Source organism: Labeo rohita, unplaced genomic scaffold (assembly GCF_022985175.1).
Source record: "Labeo rohita strain BAU-BD-2019 unplaced genomic scaffold, IGBB_LRoh.1.0 scaffold_49, whole genome shotgun sequence".
NCBI lineage: Eukaryota > Metazoa > Chordata > Actinopteri > Cypriniformes > Cyprinidae > Labeo > Labeo rohita.
Genome location: NW_026129410.1, coordinates 580,116 through 606,187, shown reverse-complemented (window position 1 = coordinate 606,187; position 26,072 = coordinate 580,116). Strand labels below are relative to the sequence as shown.

General features: G+C 39.2%; 1 protein-coding gene across 3 annotated transcripts in view; it reads right to left on the bottom strand.

Annotated features, from left to right (window-relative positions):
• Positions 1 to 26,072, bottom strand: part of LOC127160883 (NACHT, LRR and PYD domains-containing protein 3-like) — a 54,616-nt gene that overhangs the window by 8,257 nt on the left and 20,287 nt on the right. For all 3 annotated transcript variants that reach the window (XM_051103524.1, XM_051103525.1, XM_051103526.1), the window contains 8 exons: positions 21,544 to 21,714; positions 15,390 to 15,560; positions 13,209 to 13,382; positions 12,627 to 12,797; positions 11,899 to 12,072; positions 9,130 to 9,303; positions 7,447 to 7,617; positions 2,519 to 2,692 (listed from right to left, as the gene is read on the bottom strand). In XM_051103524.1, coding sequence (XP_050959481.1) covers positions 2,519 to 2,692; positions 7,447 to 7,617; positions 9,130 to 9,303; positions 11,899 to 12,072; positions 12,627 to 12,797; positions 13,209 to 13,382; positions 15,390 to 15,560; positions 21,544 to 21,714 — 1,380 coding nt within the window. The remainder of the gene's footprint in view (positions 1 to 2,518; positions 2,693 to 7,446; positions 7,618 to 9,129; positions 9,304 to 11,898; positions 12,073 to 12,626; positions 12,798 to 13,208; positions 13,383 to 15,389; positions 15,561 to 21,543; positions 21,715 to 26,072) is intronic.

The following is a 26,072-nucleotide window of genomic DNA, read 5'->3' as shown; positions in this document are numbered from 1 at the left end:
GCAGAACAGGAGGCTGCGTCATTGACTGGGACCTGGGGAGAACAGTGACAGAGGATGCAGACAGGAAAAAGGGAGAAGCAGAGAGTTTGGTGGTTAACGCCCCCTCCGTAAGAGGTTCTACGGCCGGCGCCGACACCTCTGGAGGCATTGGCGCAGCTTCTCCGACGGGGAAGGCCTCTGAAGCAGACTTGAGACCATACGGGACCTCTGAAGAAAGCCTGTGATCAAATGGGAGCTCTGCAGCAGGCTTGTGATCAGGTGAGAGCTCTGGTGCAGGCTTGTGATCAGGTGAAAGCTCTGGTGCAGGCTTGTGATCAGCCGAGAGCTCTGGTGCAGGCTTGTGATCAGCCGAGAGCTCTGGTGCAGGCTTGTGATCAGCCGAGAGCTCTGGTGCAGGCTTGTGATCAGACGAGAGCTCTGGTGCAGGCTTGTGATCAGACGAGAGCTCTGGTGCAGGCTTGTGATCAGACGAGAGCTCTGGTGCAGGCTTGTGATCAGACGAGAGCTCTGGTGCTGACCTGGGAACAGGCGTGTCCTCAGGAGCACAGTGGGCCGCCCACACACACCACATGGCCACTGCCACTAAGGGAAGAGCAGCAGCGATGACGTCACTTGGCTTGTGGGGATCTGCTGTAACGTGGCTTGACTCAGGAACAACATGGCTTGACTCGTGGGGCACAGCTGTGACTGGGCTTGACTCGTGGAGCACAGCTGTGACTGGGCTTGACTCGGGGAGAACGACAGCTGTATCTTGGCTTGACTCAAGGAGAACGGCAGCTGTGCTTTGACCTGACTCAGTTGCTTGACCGGACTTGGAAGCTTGACTTGACCCTGGGGTAGCAGCCGCGACGTGAAGGAGCGCCACTTTAGCTGCCCATACGGCCCTTAGGGGTGAGTCCAGCACGTGGGCCATCATAAGCCGTGGTCTTGGGATGTCAGGAGAGACGTGACCGGACTCAAGAACCACGGCTGCAACTTTGCTTGACTCAGGAACAGCCGCTGTTATGTGACTTGACTCAGAAACCGCTTCAGGAAGTGCGGCCATGATGGGTGCAGACTCGGGTGCAAAAGACATGACGTGAACAGGCTGTGGCTTGGCTGACGAGGCGTTAGCAGGCTTTGACGTAGCGCCCATCTTGTGCAGTGGCTCTGGCGTGGCAGCCATCTTGTGCAGTGGCTCTGGCGTGGCAGCCATCTTGTGCAGTGGCTCTGGCGTGGCAGCCATCTTGTGCAGTGGCTCTGGCGTGGCAGCCATCTTGTGCAGTGGCTCTGGCTTGGCAGCCATCTTGTGCAGTGGCTCTGGCGTGGCAGCCATCTTGTGCAGTGGCTCTGGCGTGGCAGCCATCTTGTGCAGTGGCTCTGGCGTGGCAGCCATCTTGTGCAGTGGCTCTGGCTCAGGATTGATGGCTGTAATTTGACTTGAGACAGAAGCGACAACTGTAACTTGACTTGACATAGTATCAACAGCTCTGACTTGACTTGACACAGGAAACACAGTTCCAGCGTGACTTGGCTCTGGCATGGCAGCTGTGACGTGACGGAGCTCTGTTTTCGCCGCCATTGCTCGAGCGCGCTCCGACACGGCCGCCATCTCACGAGCGATCCAGGCGGCAAATGTGTCCGTGGCTTCGCGCTCCGGCGCGGCCACCATTCCGTCAGCGGGATGCGTGGCCGCCATTACCGCGTTGTCGCGTTCCTCCTCCGCGACACCCACAGTAAACGGCGATCCCACACACAACAAAACATAATCCAGAAAACGCTCAAGGGAAGAACGCGGAGCCTCACGACGGAGCCGTGAGTTGAGCGGCTGATTCATGCCCTCGTGAAACAGATCTATTAAAACACAGTCTGGGAGATCGGAGTAATGGGCAATGTCCAGAAATTCTTGGATGTAGCCCTCGAGCGTTCGTGTGCCCTGCTCGAGGGCTAACAACAGTTTTGTGGTGTTCATACCTGCGTGGCGTCCGGATGAGAAGTTGCTGGATCCTGTAGTGGCCGAGTATTCTGTAACGTAGGGAGTGAGGCGAGAGACGAACGGATCCATTCGCAAACTTTTATTGTAAGGACGTGACAAAGACATGGTCAAAGGCAGGCAGGGTCGAACAACAGCAGACAGGTGTATGGACAGCGAGACAAGAGTAAACCGTAACAGGCGAGGGTCAATCCAGCGGCGAACGTTATCCGAGAGGGGCTAGGCAAGAGAGTGGTCAGACAAGCGAGAGATCAAAACAACAAGGCAAGCAAGGTAACTAGACGGGGAAAACTAGGAGAACCGCTTCGTATGAAAGATAAACAATACAATCCAATACTCGGCGAGGAGTGACAGGAAGACCGGGGTATTTATACAGTCTCTGATTGGACAGGAGGAAGTGCAATGGCTGATGGGGAGTGTAGTCCGGGGTGTAGTGTGGCAGTCCGTGCGTGACAAAACGCAAGAGCGACATCTGGTGGTGAGCGGTCCGCAGCTCACCGACCAGATCATGACACTGTAACTGCTGTACAGTATAATGTTACTTACTCTAGTTTCTCCAGCTTGCATTGTGGGTTCATCAGTAGATCACTGAGGTTTTTCACTCCAGAGTCTTTGAGTTTATTCCCACTAAGGTTCAGTTCTCTCAGGTGTGATGGGTTTGATTTCAGAGCTGAAGACAGGATGAGACACTGTTTCTCTGTAATCTTGCACCCACACAGTCTACAGACAGAAAGAGAAAGAACAACGACTCAATTTAAGATGATCATCTTATTAAAGAGTAAGCATAGTGAGCATATACAGTAGGTATAGGATATAGTCTCTCATATTGTTTACAATTTCCATAATCTGCTACTAATATTGTCATACTAGTTCTGTGTGTGCTTGAAACTCTAGATTATTCTCTTTAATTTTTACATTTTCTTTCTCTATTGTTTGTTGTAGCAGCAGATGCAAATCTTCTGATATTGCTGCAGAACAACATGTACGCAATCAGTACATTGTTTTTAAATACTTTAAATGCAGTTATGTATCGTTAGACTCCTAATTCTTATTGTGACCAGTGACAGAGGTCAGAAAATGAACTTGGGTTCATTTGTAAACTAACTATTGAACTTTATTCACACTGTAACTGCTGTAGAAAAGGCTTGCTATGTATTTAGAGCCATTAGTGCCTCCTGTGACTTAAAAAGCATGAGCATTCAGCATTTCCCTTTAATTGTACCTTTAAAGGGCACCATTCATTGGCACTCACTGTGTTTACATGGAGCATTGTAATTGGTTTAAAAGTCCAATCCAAATGAACATGCTACATATAAACACCACAATCGGAATAAAAATGTGCAAACCAGATGAAATTGTAATCGGTTTGAGAGGGGTGGGATCAGGATGTAACGTCAAGCAGGATAGGTGTCGTGCCAGAGTTGGGGGGAGATTCACGGGCTGTGCCCCCAGTTCATCCTCTCCCATCCTTGCTAAACGTGATAGATTTTGAAAGTGAAACCAGTAAAACAGCACATTAGAAAGCAACTGCACACAATTACAGATTGCATGCTTTGATTCATTGTTCAGCAACTCTTAGTAAGAAATTGTATTTGTTCCATTTAAGTACAGTAAAAATATCGGTCCTCTCACGCTTATGTGTTTTGGGTGGTATGGTGTGTTTGCTTTACACCAGACATAGCACTTAGAGTTCAGTCCAAAAAGGTCAATTTTGGTCTCATCAGACCATATCACCTTTTGCCACAAGGTATCAGAGTCTTCCAAATGTGTTTTTGCATAGCACAAACGAGACTGAGTGTGACACTTTTTTAGAAAAGGCTTCTTCCGTGCCACCCTGCCATACAGGCCAGCTTTATGTAAAGCATGGGAGATAGTTGTCACATGCACAGACTGATCAGACCCAGACATAAAGCCTTGTAAGTCTTTTAAAGTTGCCTTTGGCCTCCTGGTAGCTTCTCTTATCAATGTCCTCCTAGCTCTGTCATCCACTTTGGACGGATGGGCTGATCTAAGCAATGTGCTGGTGGCACCATACGCTTTCTGCTTGTTAAGTATGTTCTAAAAAGTACTCCGAGTGATAGCTAAGGCCTTTGAAATGTTTTTGTAGCCTTCTCCTAACTTGCGCCTTTCTTCAACTTTATCCCGGAGGTCTTTTGAAAGCACTTTGCCAACCATGGTGAATTCTTTGCCGTACCACGCACTACTAACAGTGGAATCTTCACGAAACATTTTGCTTTATTCTGAAGTAATCAAAACCACTACTTTTGACAGGGTTTCCACGGGTCTTTAAAAGTCTTTTCCATGAATTAAGGCCTTGAAAAGGTCTTAAATCAAAGCAGAAAGTCTTAAATTCAAGTTTCATGAGGGATTGTTTCCTCATGCGTTTCATTTTAAAGTGAAGCGAGAGCGTAATTTCTGTGCTACATGGCTTAGGTTGCTTAATATTCATTAAACAATACGCGGTAGATGGTAGTGTGTGCTGCTTCATCTGTCAGTCACCCATAGAACTTGTCGTTTTGATTTTTTTTAGAGCTAGTAATAAAAATCATTTAGTTTAGTGAGAACAAACAATACAATTACTACTGAACGTGGCTGCTCAATGCAGTGTGCCGAACGACAGTCGCATCACAGATCAGATTTCATTTATCACGTAAAGTGAGTCGAGATGACCAACAAGAAGAAAGGCAAGACTGTGGTGGAAGAGTTTAAAAATGAAATGCAAAAGCACCTGTTTTAAAAATATTTTGGATTTTTATCTAAGATGATCATGGAAGTTTCATATTTATTTGGTTCGCTGATTTTTATTTACGTAAACTATATATTTTTTTTTCATTTATGTTAAGCGTGCAAGGTGTATGCCATGCTTCCAAGCTTTCTTATTCACTCTACGTTTCTTTTTTATTTAATTTAATTTTATTTAATTTATATTAAACTTTGTGCAAGTTATTATTTTATATTAGTCATATAACATGGTGTATTATTCATTTTGGTAATAAAAGTTTGTTACGTTACGTTAATGCTGCTAATTTAAAAGTGAAAGTAAAATGCACAGGACACTTTTACGAGCAGTACAAGCACTATCCCAGTTGCTCAAAAAAAAAAAAAAAAAAAAAAAAAAACTTTCGTTCTATAGTAATATTAACATGTACAAATATATAGTAGGCTAAGAACACGTAACGAACTATTCCCGCATTCCTGTCCGTGCCTGCCCTCACCTCAAGTAGCCTAATGTTTGTGGCTGACTGCAATTATAATAAGTGGTCCAGCGCCGAGAAAAGAAAATGAAAAAAGCCAAGATGACGCCCGTGTATCACTTTCAGGTACATTCATAATCCTGAGAAACTTTTTTGGCTGTTGACATTAATGGTGTCTTTTAATGTTGGTAATAATATTACCACCACCAACGCACCTGCCTCACATTACACAGACTGTTGCACCACACCCCGGACTACCTTTCCCATCATTCATTGTGCTATGACACACACTGCTGTACCAATCAACCATGCTATATAAGGCCCGGACTTCACCTTGCTTCTCGCCGAGTATTGGAGTATTGTATTGTAGATTGCGTAAGTTGCGTTTAGCGCTTTCCTAGTGCTAGCAGCCTTTACGAAGCAGTTCCCTAGTTTCCTAGTTCCCTAGTTTAGCATTCTTGCCTGGTCATCTCGTTTTGTCTGTCTTGCTGCTTGCCTTGTGGCAATACGTTACATATTATTACAAATGCCTGCAAAGGGCACCCAAGGCCTCGTTGTTGTTACACTTACAGGACGATCAAATCCTTGTTTAATAGTGAGCAAACATTTAATTCAAATATCCACTTAATGTTGTGATAGAAATGCAACAGCCTCAATAATTTCTTCAACAAAAACATGTGGACATCACAACCCTTTGCCAAAATTAACCATGGTTTTATCGTAGTAAAACTGCTCAATTTTCATTTGTGTGTTTTCTGGATCCTTGAGACAAAAAAATCAATTAGACAACTGTATTTGTCACACCCCTGTGGACTGTTTTGTTGGTTTCTCCCTCTTGTGCCCATATATGGTTTTTCCTGTTCCTGTCCTTGTTAAGTCTTTATTAGTTACCTCACCTGTCCTTATTTCATTAGCACCCCTTTATAAGTTGTATTCATTTCAGTGATTGATGTCTGATCTTAAAGTTATGTTGGTGTGTGTTTCCCTGCTGTTCCTGTCTGAATTTACCCTTTTTGGATTTTATTAAAGCCTTTTTGTTATATTTCGTCCCCCTACGTCTCCTCCTACACACAGCATGACAATATTAGGCCTAATAAAATCATAGTCATAGGTAACTATCTAGATCTACAACTGTAATTTATAAATAATCTAATTTAATTGTAATGTATTAATTTACTTTTATATTTAATTTTTTTTTTTTTTTTTTTTAGATTTTTATTTTTTTAACTTCCATAATGAGGGAGGGGCCACAACAATACAATTTTGCTTAGGGCACCCATTTGGCCAGCAGCGGCCCTGTTTATAAGCTTAAAACTGAAGGAAACCGAGGAAAAGAGGGAAAACTCAACCTAAAAACAAACAATTGCTAGATGCTGAATTGCTGCTAATTTGAAAGTGAAAGTAAAACTCAAACTATAGAGAACATATTGCTGTATTGTTTTCCCTTTGATTTTTTTTTCCCCCTAAATTTTCTTTAGTTGGTCTTAAAAAGGTCTTTTAAAAAGATAAATTTACCCTCATAAAACCTGCAGAGACCCTGATTGATGTTAGGTGGGACAATTAGCCTGGTGTTTAATCTGGAAGTTGATTACTTGCACCTAAGCAAGGTTTTAATGGTATACTCTAATGGGCTAATCACTTTACCAAACCAGACATTTCACTGTATAATTTTTGATAATCCTGCAGAATTAATAATGAAGGTTATAATGTGTACATGCAGCTCAAAAATGTAGACTTAGTTTATTTGATTTTCCAGGGTGTAATGTGACAAAAAGGTAAAGGTTTTCACAGCATATGATGATTTTCTATAGACACTGTAAACTAACATTTTGTTCTTCATTTTTTTTAATCACTGATGAGTGTCGAAATTTCTTCCTTTGCATTCTGCTGTACAGATGTGAATTTCTTTCAGCCTGAGGCTTATTCATTTCACTTTTTGGTTTGAAAGGGCTTTTACATTTACCAAAAATAGAACTATTGAAAAATAGAATATTTTTATATTAAAAACACACAAGCAAGCCAAGATTTGAAAAGTGACACAAAAGTAACAACACATTACTTTCCATAAAAATAAGTATCATAATTAGTTACTTTTTTTAGGAACCAAAGCAATATTGTAATGCATTACTTTTAAAAATTAACTTTCCCTAACTCTCTGATTAAGCATTTATTTTCACTAGGGAAAACCACCTGAGGAAATATTATTATTATTATTATTATTATTAGCTACAATAACATTATTATTCAATGTAACATCCTAAATACGTTTATAATACTCACATCAGTGTACTGAGTTGACAGTGTTTATCCTGCAGTAGAGCAGCAATCTGATTCACTCGTGTGTCTACTAGATAACGTCCACTTAGATTCAGCTCACTCAGGAGTAACAGGTTTTTACCCACAATTCCAGTCACAAACTGGCAGGCTTCATCTGCAGCAGGAAACAAAAACCTGCAGAAGACAAGATGAATGAAAATTCAATTCACTTCACAATTAAATGTCAGTTGCATTACAAAACATGTTGATAATTATTATTCTAATGACACTGTAAAGGGGTGGTTGATTGTTAGCCTATTGCGTATTTGCGTAACTAATCTGAGCCTGTTGCGTATTTAGGAGGGAGTGTTATCATGGAAAAACTTGAAGGGACTGTAGAATCCTGATTTTATCTCGGCTGGAGGGACAGGCTCAATTGCGTCCTTTGCCAGAACAACCGCAATCTCCGCACACAGGACAGAGGCATCTGTGTCTGAACGGACAGATGTGAAAAGGACGCACATGTACCTGGGCGGACGCCCGGCGAACTGAATTGCGTAGCCATGTCAAACTGTCCGGATCAACTAACGAGACAGGCACTAACCAGGCCCCCAACCTGCGTGCTTGCGGGATCAACGGAACGGGTGATGAACCTGCGGTGGGGCAGCTGAGGGGAGGAAGGTGACTCAACCTGGGAGGCAAAGTGTCTTGGAGAAGAGTCAAGCTGCTTAGAGCAGCACTTCCCTTCTGCTCCCAATCCCGGTGATGGCGAATCCATGCTTTGAGTCTGAGGAAGCAAAGTGTTGCTCACAACTTGAACTCAGTGCGAAAGACCCAGAGATAGATGAAATTGCTCTTTTTGTAATAAGGTGGGTACCGCTGGACCCCGGAGGTCAGCAGCAGCAGCGATGGTACAGCCCTCCTGCACTACCATGGTAGACATCACCTGACCAAGGTACTGCACCGTGACCTTAGTCACCCAGAGGGCGATGTCGGTGGCCATATGCAGCTCCTGCAGCAACCCTGTGTGAGGCCTACCCTCGTGCATCTCATGCGTCAAACTACAGCACCCAGAAGCACACGGTCGGAAAGACATCTCATGAGATAGACTCTTGATGAGGAGGAAAAGCTGAGAAAATTTGCTCTTTTAAGCTGGTTGCCCAGGAGAGGACCACGGCACAGCGTGCACTCCAGGGGCGGCACTTTGCTGAAATGCAAGGGTTTTAGAGGTTCCCTGCAGCCGAGAAAACTCCACAGCAAGTAGGATTTTCTTTTCTCTTTTTCTTCTGTCCGTGCTCAAATGCAAGCGATTGGCTCTTAAGCAGGAATCTGAAACAATGGATGCACGCCAGCATTTTATATACCCGTATGTACGGGGGAGTGGCTTATAATGCAATTTCCACTCGCCAATGTTCAGTGGCCTTTTCTTCTTAAGCTCAGAGGTGATTGGGCTCTCAAGTGAGACCCCATGACTTAATCCGATGTAACGTCGAACGTGACTGACTGAGGGGGAACCACAACTAAGTTGTGTTGATATTCATCATCAATACAGTTACCACATCACCTGATCTATTGAATCTGATATTGATAGTTTTAAACCATCAAATTGTGCAGCTTAATGTATTTCTAAGAATACTATATCATAATTATATATTGCAAAATGATATATATTTTTTTTATTATTATTATTATTTCATCATGTCTCACCTCAGTGTCTTCAGTTGACAGTTCGGATCCTGAAGTAAATCATTAAGCTCCTTCACTCCTGATTGTCCAGGATCATTTCCTTTGAGATCCAGCTCTATCAGGTGTGAAGGGTTTGATCTCAGAGCTGATGCCAGAGCTTTATAACCTTCTTCTGTTATACCGCAATCTGAAAGTCTAGAAAAGTAGTTACTGTTTATTATACTATATATTTATCTATCAAAAAGTACATTCTACACGAATATAAATAAGATATGTATTGATTAAATTCATATTAAAATGCCCCCCTCCCAAAAATAACTCCCTAAATAAATAAATCAAACCCATAAAACTTCTTATTTACATATTAATTCACAGTGACAGTACTTAGTTTAGTATGTAAAACATAATCTCAATATTGTGTAACTAAAATTTCCTTAAAAATAGATTTTGGTGATTTCGGAGAGGCTAGCAATAGCAACCCAGCATTGAAAGCATGTATGCGTACAGCTGAACACGTAGCTTTTCACTGGTGAGAAAACATAACAGGTCAAAGTGCATAATATAATAATAATAACGCCTTCCATTCTGGCTCGGTTTGCAATAGCATAATGGAATGTGCCGATGACGTATTATGTCATAATATTTAACCATTAATTATATATGTAATGTTGACTATACTAACATTACAGTGTATTTGAGCACTATTAATTTTAACATTCATTAGACTTCAAAAAAAAAAAAAAAAAAAAAAACCCTGGCAGCGCTAATAGACTCAAGGGCTATGTTGCTTTGTGAGTCCCGGCTCGTGGACCTACCCCGATCACACACCCCTCCCTCCCATCTCACTTCCTGTCTGAAGTACTGTCCTACACTGTAAAAAATATTTTGCAGTTTAGTTGTTTAAATTCATTTTTAAAACTTGTAGCTTCCGAATTTGTTGTTCAACTTAATATTTAAAATTTTCAGTCTTAACTAGTTTGCAAGTTTACAAAACTAGCTATTTGCCCCATCAACTTAAAAAAAAAAAAACGAGTTAAATCAATTCAATAACGAAATCACATTCTTAACGTCACTTATCACAAAATCTTGTGAAGACCGCTGCAGAAAGACGATGTTCATCAGTCATCTTGGTGAGCTTCTCTACAGAATTTGAAAATGTTCTTAATCAACAAATTTGCTAAGCAAATATTTGTATTTATTGGTTTAATATGTGTACAATTCTGTATGTTTTCTAACAAGAGTACTATTCGTATTATTTGAGCCCAGCACTGTTCAAACAGAGAGCAAGCCAGGACGCAACAGACTACTGTATGGATTTAGAACGGCGGGAATTAAAAAAAAGCTTATGTTACTTTAAATGTCTTATCTTTCCTAAAAGATGTCCGCCAGACACATTATACATAGATGAACAATCAAAATTAGGTAGCAAACAAGATCTTTTTTACATTGTTAACATTAATTACCCAAAACATATGAAGTACTTTTTCAATGTTCTCCAAAAACTTTTCATGAACATTATTGGGAGCAGCTGTTCTTTGTGTTTATGGGCTGCGCAACATGATATTCGTCAAAAAGTAGGCTGTTTTTTGTTGTTGTTGTTGTTTTTCTAAAGTAGCTTTGGGCTTTTTGGTTGTTTTTTGCACTTTGTAAAATGTTGCAACTCACTTTTTATCAACTCACTTGAATGCATGTTCTGAACTCTGACTTACGTTGAGCTGGATAATTTAAAATCCCTCATCTGTTCTTTTGATTAAATGTGCGTTAGTGAAAGGAACAAATAATTCAAATGTCAACATTCATCTATGTCTTTTAATATTATAGTGTTTTAATACTAACCACAGTAATACTAAGTAGGATACAGTCAATTTTGAAATCAAATAAAATAGCCTTCTGCATGTCAATGAGACTATCTTCTGCACCACTGTTGTACTTGAGTTGTGTGGGCAAATTACAAAGTTCAGCCAGTTGCAAAGTTCAGCCAGTTACATTACAAGTAAGATTAGCTATTCTTGAAAAAGTAGCATGGCTGCCTTAATTAGATAAGTTGATTCAACCAGATGATTAGTTTAGCCAATTTTTATTTAGTTTGCACAACTTATAACTGTAAATTTATTTAACAAAATGCTTAGTTTAAACAACTAAACGGTTGTTGGTCCCACTAATTTTATATTGTTTCAACTATAGATTTAGCTTGTTATGTTAGTCTCACTAAGTTTATGTTGTTTAAATTTGGATTTAGGTTAGCACAACTTTCTTGTCTTGTTGGGCTAACTAAACACTTGTTGGTTAGACAAAGTATAAAGTTGATTCATCTTTTTTCAGCTTTAACGTGTAAACAAACTTAACACATTTTAAGGCAGGCCATGTTACAAATTATTTTATGTTGAATCAACTTGTTTGTTTTTACAGTGTATCCTAATAAATAAATTAATAAATAAATAAAACTCCTAACTTAAGCAAACTTAAAACAATCTTTACATAAACCCATTGTAATAAATGCCATATTTATCTCTGCCCTTCAGCAAATATACAGAAACTGAATAAAGTTATCAAACACTAAATTCTAATGAATGAATCCCTAGATCTACAAAGCTTGTGGATTTCTTCTTTTTTCATTTTGTTCTTTGATTAACAGACATCATGGCAGCTGAGTTATTAGGTTATTTGGCTGTTATTACTTTAAGAGCTGCTGCTGCTGAACATGGTGCACATCTGACAGTTACTTTTATTAAACATACTTTAATACTTGTTTTTACACATGTATAAGTGTAAATAAATGAAAACACATACTTAAGTTTCATCAATCTGCTTTTTGTATTTTTCAACAGACAACATATCTTCATCATTCCTGAGTTTCCTAGTTTATTTCCACTCAGATCCAGCTCTATTAGGTTTGAAGGGTTTGAATTAAATGCTGAAGTCAGAGCAGCACAACCTTCTTCTGTGATACTGTCATTATTTAGTCTGCAAAAAAATTTAAAAGACAGGAAACATTCTTTAGTTTATTTTCAAAACTTTTCTGAATAAACAACAGCCTTGATCTGAACTAGTTACTGAACATATAATTTCAAATAATATTATATTCAAAATGGGGCTAAACAATTAATCAAATTTCTAATCATGATTACAATTACAGATGCCACATTTATGTAAAAAAATAAAATAAAATAATTTAAAAAATTTAAAAAATCCATTTTCATTATTCTGTTTTCTGATGGGTGGGGGTGGGGGTGTGTGTATTTTTCCTGCAGGTTATCTTAAGGGTTTTTTGTTTTTTTTTACCTTTTGTTTTAATTTCTTATTCTTTTTTTACTTTTTTTATATTTAAATAAGAAACTATTTATACAAATGTGGCATACAGTTGCTTCAAACAGTGGTATAAAGCTATTCAAAATATCATTCAATGTAAATTTAGATAATCCTAATTAATAATTGCAATTACAATCTTAAGGGAATAATCGACAGTTATGATTTCTGTCATAATCATGCAGCCCTAACTCAAAAGACAATTTACTCACATCAGTGTGTTAAGTTGACAGTGTTTATCCTGCAGTAGAGCAGCAATTTGATTCACTCGTGTGTCTCCTAGTTCACGTTCACTCAGATTCAGCTCTGTCAAGAGTAATGGGTTTTTACCCACAACTCCAGTCACATACTGAAAGGCTTCATCTGCAGCAGGACCTAAAAACCTGGAGGGAAGATGAAGCAAGATTTGATTCAGTTCTTAACTGAACCTGGTGTATGGCGTCGGCCCCGATATACATATACAGCGCAACTGTGCTCACGGCGACCCAAGTTCGATTCCTGTCTCGAGGTCCTTTTCCTGATCCTGCTACCATTTCTCTACCTAATACTTTTACTGTCATCTCTCTGCTGTCCTATCTGAATAATAAAGTAACAAATGCCAAAAAAAAGTAACTCTATAAAACCTGGTGTATGGTATACAAATATTTACAATTTTTATTTAAATCTTATTCTGATGGAAAAATTGTGAAATGGTTTGTCTTGAATTTAATTTTATGTAACATTGTATTACTTAAATATTTCTGAAAACAATTCACCTGCATATAATTCATTTGTGTTATTTAACCACATCTTACCTCAGTGTCTTCAGTTTACAGTTTGGATCCTGTAGTAAATCATTGAGCTCCTTCACTCCTGATTGTCCAGGATCATTTTCCATGAGATCCAACTCTATCAGGTGTGAAGTGTTTGATCTCAGAGCTGAAGCCAGAGCTTTATAACCTTCTTCAGTGATACTGCAGTTTGACAGTCTAGAACATGAATTAAAATAAAACATTTAGCTGATTAAACTGTTGTTTGAGAAATGACCTATACAATATTGATTCCTAAAAAGAAAACAGCTTCTGAATTCTGTAAACACATAAAGAAGATAGATAGACAGACAGAAAGACAGACAGATAAATAGATAGATAGATAGATAGATAGATAGGCTGTCAAGTTATTCAAAGCTTTAATATACAGTGTTGTAATTAATCAAATCTGGCTGATCAATATACCCCCAGTCATTATTGCTGTCAATGAGAAAAGCATCAAATAGACTGTACAAAAAATCTAAATCATGTGTGAGCAACATTTGGTTTCTGAATGAAGCCCCATTTTGAACGAATCAGCTGAGAGAATTACATTCATTACATTTATAACATCACTTGCTTAATGAGGCCTTTTGAACAAATCTTTGCCACTACCTACTAAAGGTTTTAGTTTCATATTTAAAAACAATGTCCTCCCATCATTTTATATTTGTTTAAAATGTTTTATTTATAACACTAACCTTAAAGCATTATTTATGCATTAATAATAGTTTTAAATGCATTCATGTTACCCATTTCTATTTAGAGGTGGTTAATATAAAAATAACACATCAGAATAAAGATGCCACTACCTTAAGTTTTCCAAAGTATTTCAAAGTATTTAGTTTAAGTTACTAAAACTAAGTAATCTAATGAAATATGTTACAAAATCCATTTTTAAGTTATATTTATGGGGCTTTTTGCCTTTATTTGACAGGACAGTTGAGAGCAGACAGGAAAGCATTGGGTGAAAAGGAGGGGGTGGATTGGCAAAGGACTTCAAGACAGGAATTGAACTTGGGTCGCCGGTAGCACAGTTGCACTATATGTCAGCACACTAACCACTGGGCCATCGGTGCCAACACAAAATGTGTTTTAAAGCATGTATTTTATAATCTGTAACAATATACGTTTTAAAATTAACCTTCCCAACCCTGGTTGTTTTTGTTAGCAAAAATAAGCAAAAAAATTATAGAATAAGTGTAATAATAGGGCTGTCCCGAGCTGATCTCAAGCATCAGGGATGATCAAGTGGGTTTTTTTTTTTTTTTTTTAACTGATCGTGTTGCCATTAAAACCAAAAGATGAAATGTGCATGCGTGATGCACTCAAACCAGTGAGGTCTGTTCTAGCATGTCACACACTTTTGAGCTGTATTCAGTGTATTTGATCTGCACATTTCGTCACCTTAGAATTATATGGTTCTATCTGACATTTTGTCAAAATTAAGTTATTCAGATATTCCTATTCTGTGACAACTCTGTTGTGATATTGCTTAACTCAGGGGTGCCCAACCCTGTTCCTGGAGATCGACTTTCCTGCAGAGTTTAGTTCCGACCCTAATCAAACACACCTGTCTGTAATTATCAAGTGCTCCTTGAGATCCTAATTAGCTGGTTCAGGTGTGTTTGGTCAGGGTTGGAGCTGAACACTGCAGGAAAGTCAATCTCCAGGACCAGGGTTGAGCACCCCTGGCTTAACTGATTCATAATATATAAATATGATACAAAGACTGCTTTTCTGCAGGCTGAACAATTCTAAGAATGGTAAGGAGCAATTGTGTTTGTGTGTTTCCACTTGAGCTCTGTTTAGTACAGCATGATTAGGAACCGTTCTCTGCCTGGAATTCTCTGCATGGTTAACTAACCATGTTGATCGGTGCCAGCAGAGTGCGTATTGTCACATCGCCACTCACTTTTTTGTTGTCTGGCTACTAGTTTCTGTCTGTAACTCTTCTCTGAGTGAATAAACAAATATCTGTTCACCCTTCATAGCACAAGGGTTATTTACATCTCATAACACATGTAAACACTAAAATTTAAGATTCTGATCTTCTGATATATAATGCAGTGAGTTTTTGGCCGGCATTTGTTCAACTTATTTTTTTTCTTCCAGCGAAAACTAATGACTAAATATGGAGGGAAACAGAAGACCCAGAGATCTTTAATTTATTAGACGTCATCTCACCTGAGTTTCTCCAGTTTACATTTCTCTTTTAGTCCATCAGAGAGTAACGTCACCCCTGAATCCCGAATATTATTATTACTCAAGTCAAGATCCTTCAGACTGCTGGAGTCTGAACTGAGAATTGAAGCAAGAGCTGAACAGCTTTCCTCTGTTAGCTCACACATGCTAAGCCTGAAAAAAATAAATAAATACTGAAAATACACAACTGAACCATTACAGCTGCAAGAAGTGGAGGTTCTGAGTGAAGCGGCAACAAAAAACCCAGCAGAAAACATAAAATAAATTAATGTGATCATGTTGTGTTGTATTTTTTAGTTTTTTTCAAGCCAAAGTTTTAAACCCTGCTTTAGCAATAATGCAGTTTGAAAGTCTAGTTTGCATGCATTTTTTAACAGTATTTTTAATCTCCTTCCAAGCGTTTATCCTGCACTGCTGCAGGGTTCGTTTTTCAGCATGTAGCTCGCCAATTCTTCTGGGCCAGGGCATCCTCGATGGCAGTATTGACTTATTTCATATCATGTTTGATCCGGTCCATCCATCTATTTTTTGGGTCGACCCCATAGGCACTGTCCGTCAGGGCTAAGATGCAGTGCTCATCTGGCAAACGGATTCTTCTCCACTGCGGATGACATGGCCGTACCAATGGAGACATGCTTCCCTCATCATCTCCCAATACTTTTAGCACATCCTCATTCCAAAACCGGGCTAGTTGGGTCAGGCCAAGCGACCATCTGAGCACGCGCATCTCCATAGTGTGAAGGGCCCTGCTGGTGTTTGATGGATGTAGGCCAACATTCCGTTCCATTGAGTGCAACTGGCCACAAAATAGTCTTATAAATCTTCGCCTTGAGATGGATGTGTAATGATCAATCACATACGGTCTCTCACAGAAGTGAGTACACCCCTCACATTTTTGTTAATATTTTATTATATCTTTTCATGTGACAAGAAGAAATGACACTTTGCTACAATGTAAAGTAGTGATTGTACAGCTTGTATAACAGCTGTGCCCTCACAATGACTCAACACACAGCCATTAATGTCTAAACTGCTGGCCACAAAACTGAGTACACCTCTAAGTGAAAATGTCCAAATTTGGCCCAAAGTGTCAATATTTTGTGTGGCCACTGTTATTTTCCAGCACTGCCTTAACCCTCTTGGGCATGAAGTTTACCAGAGCTTCATAGGTTGCCACTGGAGTCCTCTTCCACTTATCCATGACGACATCATTGAGCTGGTGGATGTAAGAGACCTTGTGCTCCTCCACCTTCTGTTTGAGGATGCCCCACAGATGCTCAATAGGGTTTAGGTCTGGAGACATGCATGGCCAGTCCATCACCTTTATTCTCAGCTTCTTTAGCAAGGCAGTGGTCGTCTTGGAGGTGTGTTCGGGGTCGTTGGGGTACTGAACTGTCACGGGGCAAATTCCAAATGGAAGTGATCATCCTTATGCCCTACTCCCTTTGAAAGGGCAGAATCCTTGGAGTTTAGACTTTGGAGTAAGCAGGCCAAGTGAGTGTCATTATGAATGCATTCGACAAACGGGGCGACGTGATTTCCTCATTATCTTCAGCTGGCACATTCCTGTGGCAACGCAACGCAACACGGTGTCCGTCAGCAGATGTCACTGTTTTAATCTTTTTATTGTTCTTAGCATAACTGTTGCAAATAAACATAGGGCCTATATTTGATTTTTTTTTTTTTAAGTTTTGTTAAATATAGAATTACATAATATATAAGTATAGAATTACATAATGTAACTACATAACAATTTATAACTATATAAAAGCTAATTTACATTACACCGTGTTGCGTTGTCACAGGAACGTGTCAGCTGAAGATAATGAGGAAATCACGCTGCCCTGTTTGCCTAATGCATTCATAATGACACACACGTGGCCTGCTCACTCCAAAGTCTAAACTCCAAGGGCTCTGCCCTTCGAAGGGAGAGGGCATAAGGATGATCATACACAGTACATGTTGGCATTCATGGTTCCCTCAATGAACTGTAGCTCCCTAGTGCTGACAGCACTCATGCAACCCCAGATCATGACACTCCCTCCACCATGCTTGACTGTAGGCATGGCACACTTGTCTTCGTACTCCTCACCTGGTTGCCGCCACACACGCTTGATACCTACCATCTGAAGCAAATAAGTTTATCTTGGTCTCATCAGACCACAGGACATGGTTCCAGTAATCAATGTCCTTAGTCTGCTTGTCTTCAGCAAACTGATTGCAGGCTTTCTTGTGCATCATCTTTAGAAGAAGCTTCCTTTTGGGATGACAGCAATGCAGACCAATTTGATCCAGTGTGCGGCACATGGTCTGAGCACTGACAGGCTGACCCCCACCCCCTCAACCTCTGTGGCAATACTGGCAGCACTCAAACATCTATTTCCCAAACACAATCTCTGGATATGACGCTGAGCACGTGCACTCAACTTCTTTGGTCGACCATGGCAAAGCCTGTTCTGAGTGGAACGTGTCCTGTTAAATCGCTGTATGATCTTGTTCACCATGCTGCAACTCGGTTTCAGGGTCTTGGCAGTCTTCTTATAGCCTATGCCATCTTTATTTTGAGCAACAATTCTTTTTTTCAGATTCTCAGAGAGTTCTTTGCCATGAGGTGCCATGTTGAATTTCCAGCAATAACATCAAATTTAACACACCTGCTCCCCATTCACACCTGAGACCTTGTAACACTAACGAGTCACATGACACCGGGGAGAGAAAATGGTTAATTAGGCCCAATTTGGACATTTTCACTCAGGGGTGTACTCACTTTTGTGGCCAGTGGTTTAGACATTAATGGCTATGTGTTGAGTTATTTTGAGGGGACAGCAAATTTACACTGTTATACAAGCTGCTTTACATTGTAGCAAATTGTCATTTCTTCAGTGTTGTCACGTGAGAAGATATAATAAAATATTTACAAAAATGTGAGGGGTGTACTCACTTCTGTGAGATACTGTAGGACAGCGACTCCTGAAACAAGGCAACAATGACACGTGCACACCTACTATGATGGTACCTACAGTTCGCCGCCTTGGAATTATAAGGTTCTATTTGCATTCTGAGCAGTTTTGAGATATTGATTTTCAAAGTTTTTGCATTCCATGTAGCAAAAATTATGTCTCTTTCATACATGAAAATGACAGAGACCCTAAATGTATTCTAAAAATACAGTATAAAAATTATCTCGAATTTGTAAGTAGGGATTTTGGGAACAGGCCAAATGCAAATAGAAAATTCTAATTCTAAAAAGTAATTTTCGGCTTAAAATTAGAAGGTCCTATCTTGCAAAACTAATTTAAGCAACAATTTTTAAGAAATACAAAAGTTTACTTAGAATTTGTTTTAAAACACAAAATTAGTGTTGTAACAATGTGTTGACGTATTAAAAAGGTAAATTTAATGCTACCTATGATATTTTTTTCCAATTTTAGAATTTTAGAAAAAAAAAAATTCTTGTTCACATTAAGCAAAAAAGACTGTGCTAAATATTTTGTCCAGTGCAGATGTTAATTTTAGGTAGGAATATGGTGGGTAATTAAACAAATTATTGCAGGAACTGTTTAAGTAGTTATTGTAATACATCTGACCAGGACTTTATTCCACAGAAAGTGGGGCAGGTAATATTGCTTTCTCTTTAGAGATCAGTATGTCTGAGATAACCTGATAACTTTTACTGGTTTAATTAACACCCTATCAATTAGATTGTTGACAATTTGGCTTTAAGGCTTAATATTATAACATTTGAGACATTTTAAAACTTTAAACTGCAATAAAACATACAAATTTGTTTTGACAGTCATTACATATTCAAGTCTTAAGCAACCCGTACCAAGGCTATATCTAACATGTGTGTGTGTGTGTGTGTGTGTGGATATATATATATATATATATATATATATATATATTAACGCTATCAAACGCTATCACATTCATTTTAATGCAGTGCACATTTTCTGTTTGACTTGTGGATTAAGAAATAGAGATGCAGCCAAAGACAGTAGTTTCTCCATGAAGGATTTGCAGACCACATCAAGTGACCACCGATGGTAATGGTCTAGTGCACATGGAAAAACATGATATTCTCTTCATTTTAACCAATTAAAAAAGATCTATGCAGCTTTCAGACACGACTTTCTTCTTATTTTAATAGTTTGTTGGAGGCGGTTTCTATGACAGTAGTTTAATGACAAATGTATAGAGCACATTATTGTAATGTGGGGCACATTAAAAATGCCCAAGCACAAATCTTTTCTTTTGCAGGTAGATTCTCTTCACTCTCATAAAAAAGACGCGCTTTCCTTTGCTTGCATGTGCTCAGAAACACAGATCAGCGCATATGACAACGGATGTAATCAGTATTTATATAGCATAACAGTAGAAAACGTATCACTCAATCACACAAAATCACATTTATGTCCCGCAGCAGCCCTATTGCCAGGTGGTCACCCTACTTCCTTCCCGTCATTGAAACATATCTATGCTCTTTAAGCTCTATGTTTAGGATGGTTTCAGTAATAATAAATGTACATTTTGCATGCTCAGAAAAAATGAGCTGCCCTTTTACATGAAAATGTAAACAGGCTTGTAAGTAAATTGCTCAGTGCAAAGATAGAGAAGTAATAGGAACCTGGTATTTATGTTTTTTTTTTAATGTGTCTTAAAGACATGAACAAGTTCTTTGAAAAACATCTATAACCTTTGAAACATATCTAGTCTTCAGGCTCTGTGTTGAATATGAATATAAACATATTTGCATAAAGTATCCATATTTATCAATTCCCATGTCGATTAAAGTATTACAGACTTGAAAAGTTTTAATTTAAGGTACATTTAGAACAGATCAAAATGTGCGATTAAATTGCGATTAATCACGATTAAATATTTGAATCGTTTGACAGCCCTAATATATATATATATATAATATATTTGACTGTTGGCAAAGAAAGTTGATCCTGATGTGTGTATTCGAAGTGCTGTTTGGCTTATAAATAGAACCTTATAGTACCAAGTTAGAGTTTGACTTTGTAAATAGAACCTTTTTGTTTTCTGAACAAAAAGTCTTAAAAGTGCACAACTATACAAAAATAAAATAAAAAAAAAAAAATGTAAATAAGTTGTCATAGTATAAGAATATGTGAATAACTCAATTATGACAAAAATGTCAGATAGAACCTTATAATTCCAAGGCAGTGAGTTTGTAAGCCTGCAGTCTATAGTCTATTTTCATTCAGCTTATCTTTTCACTGTTGCATTTGGTCATTGAGGGTCTGACACTCTTCACTTTTCAGTAGAATGTCATCAGCATGCAGGAGCATCTACAGATGTGTTGACAGTATGTCTGCTGTTGCCGTATCACAGGATAAATAGAAAGGGAAAAAGGGATGATCCTGGGTGAACTCCAACACTAACGCAGAAAGCTGGCAAGATTCCCACAGGGCAGTGGACTATGCTAATAGAATCCTGATAGAGGAGTTGGGTCCATTGGACGTAGACATGAGGGACCTGGTGTGATCAAAGGGCACTCCAGATCAGTTCATGAGGGACCCAGTTAAACGCCTTCTCCAAGTCCAGAATGCCATGTGGATTTTCTTGTTTTCTTTAAGATTTTTTTTTTTGCATTTCCATTACAGATGTAATATTTTATAAACACACACACACACACACACACACACACACATATATATATATATATATATATATATATATAAATAAATATAAATATATTTTTTATTATTTATTTTTTTAATATATTTTTATGAATATAAATATGTTATAAATGTTGATTAAAAAAAGTATTGCAAAATGACAGCATTTCCATTAACTGATGTTATGCGACTAAAACTTAAAAAGTCATGTGAACTGATTTTAGTGAGAAAAATTAATGGCTAAAGTCTGATTATACTGTATTCAGCACAAACTGGGCTACAATAAAATGTGAGCAGCATGAATGTACATGTTTGTGTTTTAAAGAAAACAACATTTATGTGTGGTTAGTGAAAAACTACAATTATTAAGTCTCTGAAATAAGGCCATAAAACACATACAGAGCATTTGTTCACTAGACTTTTGCAAATTAGGTGTGGTAGACTAGGCCTTACCTCTCAGCTCAGTTTCTGTGCGTTGTCACACAACTTACCTCAGTATCTCCAATTTACACGTCATGTTCTTCAGTCCAATGCAGAGTAGCTTCACTCCTGAATCTTGCAGATTATTATTGTTCATGTTCAGCTCTTTCAGACTGTTGTCTGATTCAAGAACTGTAACCAGTGCTGAACAACTTCTGTCTGTTAAGTTGCAATCATTTAACCTACAAGGAAAATAAATAACATCACAGATGTGGAACAAATATAATACATTCAAAAATATATATATTTCTGATTTTACATTAACAGTATGTATACAGTGAGAAGTTTGAGCTGGATTAACATTAATCTTCAATAAAAAGCTTTTTCTGTATGCACTTTTTTGTTCCCATGCTCCTATAGCCGGACAGTCTGTGGGTCAGAACAACTTAGTTGTTCGTTTCTGAGGGGATCCAGGAGGCTCAACCCCCCCTGGTCCCCTCATGGTCCCTGCAAAGGATCTGCTCACAGTCCTGAGAGCCCTCAAGGGTTCCCCCTTTGTGCCATTACAGTCTGCAGACCCTGTTTAGGCAGTCGGAGCAACTCTTGTGTGCTTTGGTGGCCACACTAAAGGGTCCCCGGTAAAGACTTTCTTGATGGTAAGTTTACGCTATGGTGCTAGCATACTCCTTCCTGGGCCTACAGAGCCCCACAGAAGTTAGAGCCTCACCATCCACCTTCACTAGATTCTTTAACCTAGAAGTTCTGGCCTTGTAGGCTCAGATTTTATCTGCTTAAAGGGCACATACGTGACTAAAATGGGTCAGTGCTTCAGGCATTGCCTGACTTCATGTATGCTCTAGGCCCTTTTTAACTCCCTGGGGTCAACTGTCACGCTGGCGTGACCAGCTCACATTTTGTAAGATCAGTGCGAAAGACACTAAAAATACTCTGTCGATTTTGGTCACACAAATAAGTGTTATACATCATTAGAAACCATTAAGTGTATTCTTTTATTTGTGCACACTCACAGTAAAAACTGAACTGTGTGCTTCTTTAAATTAAAGAAAATATACAGGGTGCTTTCTCAGTCTTCACTGTCTCTGCAAACTGCTTTTAGAAATGCATCAATAAAATGAACCTTAACCCAGTGAATACTCGGCACACAGACATGAGAGATATATCTATAGAAAGATTGATATCTGTACTTTTAAATAAAGTAAGTCTTATCAAAAACAAATATTCTGTGCTAAAGTAATTAGTATGAAACCAACGTGATGCAGTTTTACCCTCAGCTAATTACTTTTAATGTGAACATGCCCACGAGCTGCTTTTGCTTTTGATATGATAAATAGCCACATGCGAGGTGCAGCATGTTAGCGACCACATCATCATAAACAAAGCTTGATGATTCATCAAGTTTTTCTTGGCTACTGTTCGTTTTTGGAAGACAACGCGCTGAGAGGAATAACAGAGAATGTCACCGCAGATGAAGAACACAACACAACACATGGCTGATCCAGAGGAAGAGATCAATCTGATGAGTAAGTAATGCTTCTTTTTTTGCATTAGTTAACGTGTTATTTTGACATAAGCTTAAACACATTTACTAGCTTGGTTTTTCCCAAACTATGATTCCTGGCTAAAATGTTTGAAATCGAGTGACACATTGTATCTAAATTTCTTACGACGCAATGAAGTTTTCATGTTCTATATAATATAAAATAAAATATGATATAAAAATATAAGTGTACACTGTAACATGATGAATGCTACGAGTCTAAGTATGTCTAGATCATGTTTATTATTAATACTCTGTTCCCAAATAGAGTTTTATAACGTGCTAAACGATAATTTGTTTCTCAGATATAAAATGCCCTTTTTAGATAGTACAAAGTATGCGTGAATCTGTGAGTACAAGATCGTTATATACAGAGTCTTCTGATATTAACATGCTCAGAGATGTTTTTTGTTTTTTAGTGATCTGATACCTGCACAGCTGATGAATCTTGCTGATTTTTTTTATTTGCTGAACAGGAATAACACAAGGTCTGTTCACATCTCTGTGGTTAGGTCAGTGAGTACAATAATAATCTTTGACCATCGTCAAAGATTATTTGTGACAGTCACACTGATGACAGCCTTTTGTCTCTCAGGTGTGAATCACTAAATATTCATGGCCATTATCCCTCCCTTGCATACGGCTTTCTATCACAAAACATGTCTTAGAAAATTTACATCAATATATTGTTTACTGTGAAAGAGTAAGCACAATCATTTTCACATCATTCTGAAGTAAATATTCTAGCCTACAAGAGTGATTACTCAAAAGCCTTGTTAAGGACAATTCAGTATGAGTTTTATGGCCTTATTTCAGCTACATTTATTTTCCCAAAACTTACTAACCATGCATAATCTTTTTTTTTTTCTCTAAAAAATGCAAACATGTACATCCATCTTGCTCACATATTATTGTAGCACTATTTGTGCTGAATACAAAAAATAGATGTTGGCCAGTAGTATGTTATAAGTAGCTGAAATAAGCACAAATGTCAGGGCATGTCAAAAAATCTAAAGGGCCCCAAAATCACCTCAGACCCCAGAGGGTTAAGTGCTAAGGCTGTACAAAATTGTTGGTACAATTATCTAAGGCTGGGTTGACCTCAGTGGGTTCAGCCCTCTTGCCTCCTGCAGGGCTCACCCTGTGTATGACTGGTCCCTCTGAGCCTTGATTGCTCGAGACCAGTTCATGTCAGTCGTTCGTCTTTCATGGCACAACGGGATTGTTTGGTACCCCATACCGTCTGGTGACACAGTACGAGTAAAGTATCAAAAGGGAACATACTTGGTTACTAATGTAACCTTAGTTCCCTGAGATACAGGAACAAGTACTGGGTTCCTTGCCATGCTATGATGCTGCATGACTCAGTCGAATTTATCTGAGATCCTATGACGAATGCCCGCTTGTATAGCCAGATGGCCCTGCCTATTCGGGCGGTATTCGACATCGTAGGTTTTTGATGCTCTGCTGCCGATCCATTGGTTCGTTTTTAATTTACTGCATGAACCAATAGCCACACAGTGAGATTGTAAAGGCAAGATTGTAAAGGTGATTGTAAAAAGATCCCTGAGTTCAGACTTGTGAGTAAGGTAAAACACGCCAGTTGACAGGAAAGACAGACATCCCCATTAGTTCCTTTTTTTTTTTTTTTTTTTTGAAAGGTGCAGGGGAACAGGGAAGGCAGATGTGGAAGACTCAAACTGAGATGCTCGACCCTCGAAGGGAGAACGAAAAATGGTCTGCGTTGAGGCAAAAAAAAAACTAGACCTGAAAGTACGCACGCTTCAGGTCAATAGCTGCAAACCAGTCTTGGGGTGTAGAAGATTTTCATTAATCTTGAACCAATATAAAACATAGAATTAAGCCTATACATAAGAGGATATTATTCTACTATTGTCATCTGACTATGTGTATTAACTCTGTGCAGTGAGCTTAGAAAAAAGAACTATTTAAAGCTTGAAAAACACTTGTGTATTGAACGAACCTGTTCAGGAGCTAGAAATACATGACAGCTATTGATCAACCTTCAGGAATTCATATATGGTAAAAAATACCTTGTCCAAAAATACAACAGTGCATATATGGCATGCTTCAGGATGTATATATCTGTGCTTGAGACGAAACTCTGGAGTGGTGTTCGAACATTACTCGGCCTTTTGTTAACTTGTTAATAAAGTTCTATGTGACTTTAAAACCTCTTCAGAGCTATTTATTTTGAGCAAGGAAAATTCTACAACAGGGGCTGGCTGGACCACCGGTCTTCCTGGATACGCTGTTTCCAGGACACTAAGTCCCGCATCAACTTGGGAATCGCATGGCTGAGTCGGACCATCTGAAGCCAGCAAGACAGGTTGGAAGCGTAAACCATGCCCACAACCATGTTACAAGTGAGATGAACAGTGCAGAGCTGTGGAGCAGCTAAGGAGTTATAAAAAAAATGGCGCAACTCAGGAAGCAAGTGTCCCGAAGAAGAGATAAGCTGCAGAGGGCAGCACTTACCTTGATCACAGGATCCCGCGGCTAAATTGCTGGAGTGTGAGGAAGCAGCGTGTCCTGCCACCCAGGCTTAACCGGCGAGGAAGCAATGCTTCACTCACACTCAGAGCCCAGCAAATACCCAGAAATATATGAAATTGTTCTTAGCAAATTGCTCTTTTATTGTAAGGGTGGGTACTGCTGACTTGGAGGACAGTGGCGGCAGCAGCGAAGAAAAAGCCCTTGGCCCTTCCCCATGGGTGAGGGGTGTCCCCTGAAAAACAGATCCTGAATCTCTAGGTAGTCCATAACCAGAGCCAGAGCACCACAACCACACGCTCCTCCTAGGAATGTCAATGCACCCCTGGCTGCCCCAGCATGGAGGATACTGAGGAAGGAAGAACTCAAAACGCGAAAGAACCCAGGCCTTCCACGTTTAAATGAGCTCTTCATGAACCTCCGAGAAGAAAGGCACTGGGGGGGGCATGGCTCAAGAGTTACGTCCACAGCCCAGGAACCTGTCGTCAAGCCTTGAGCGCCATTTTGATGATCTCAGCCGAGACACCG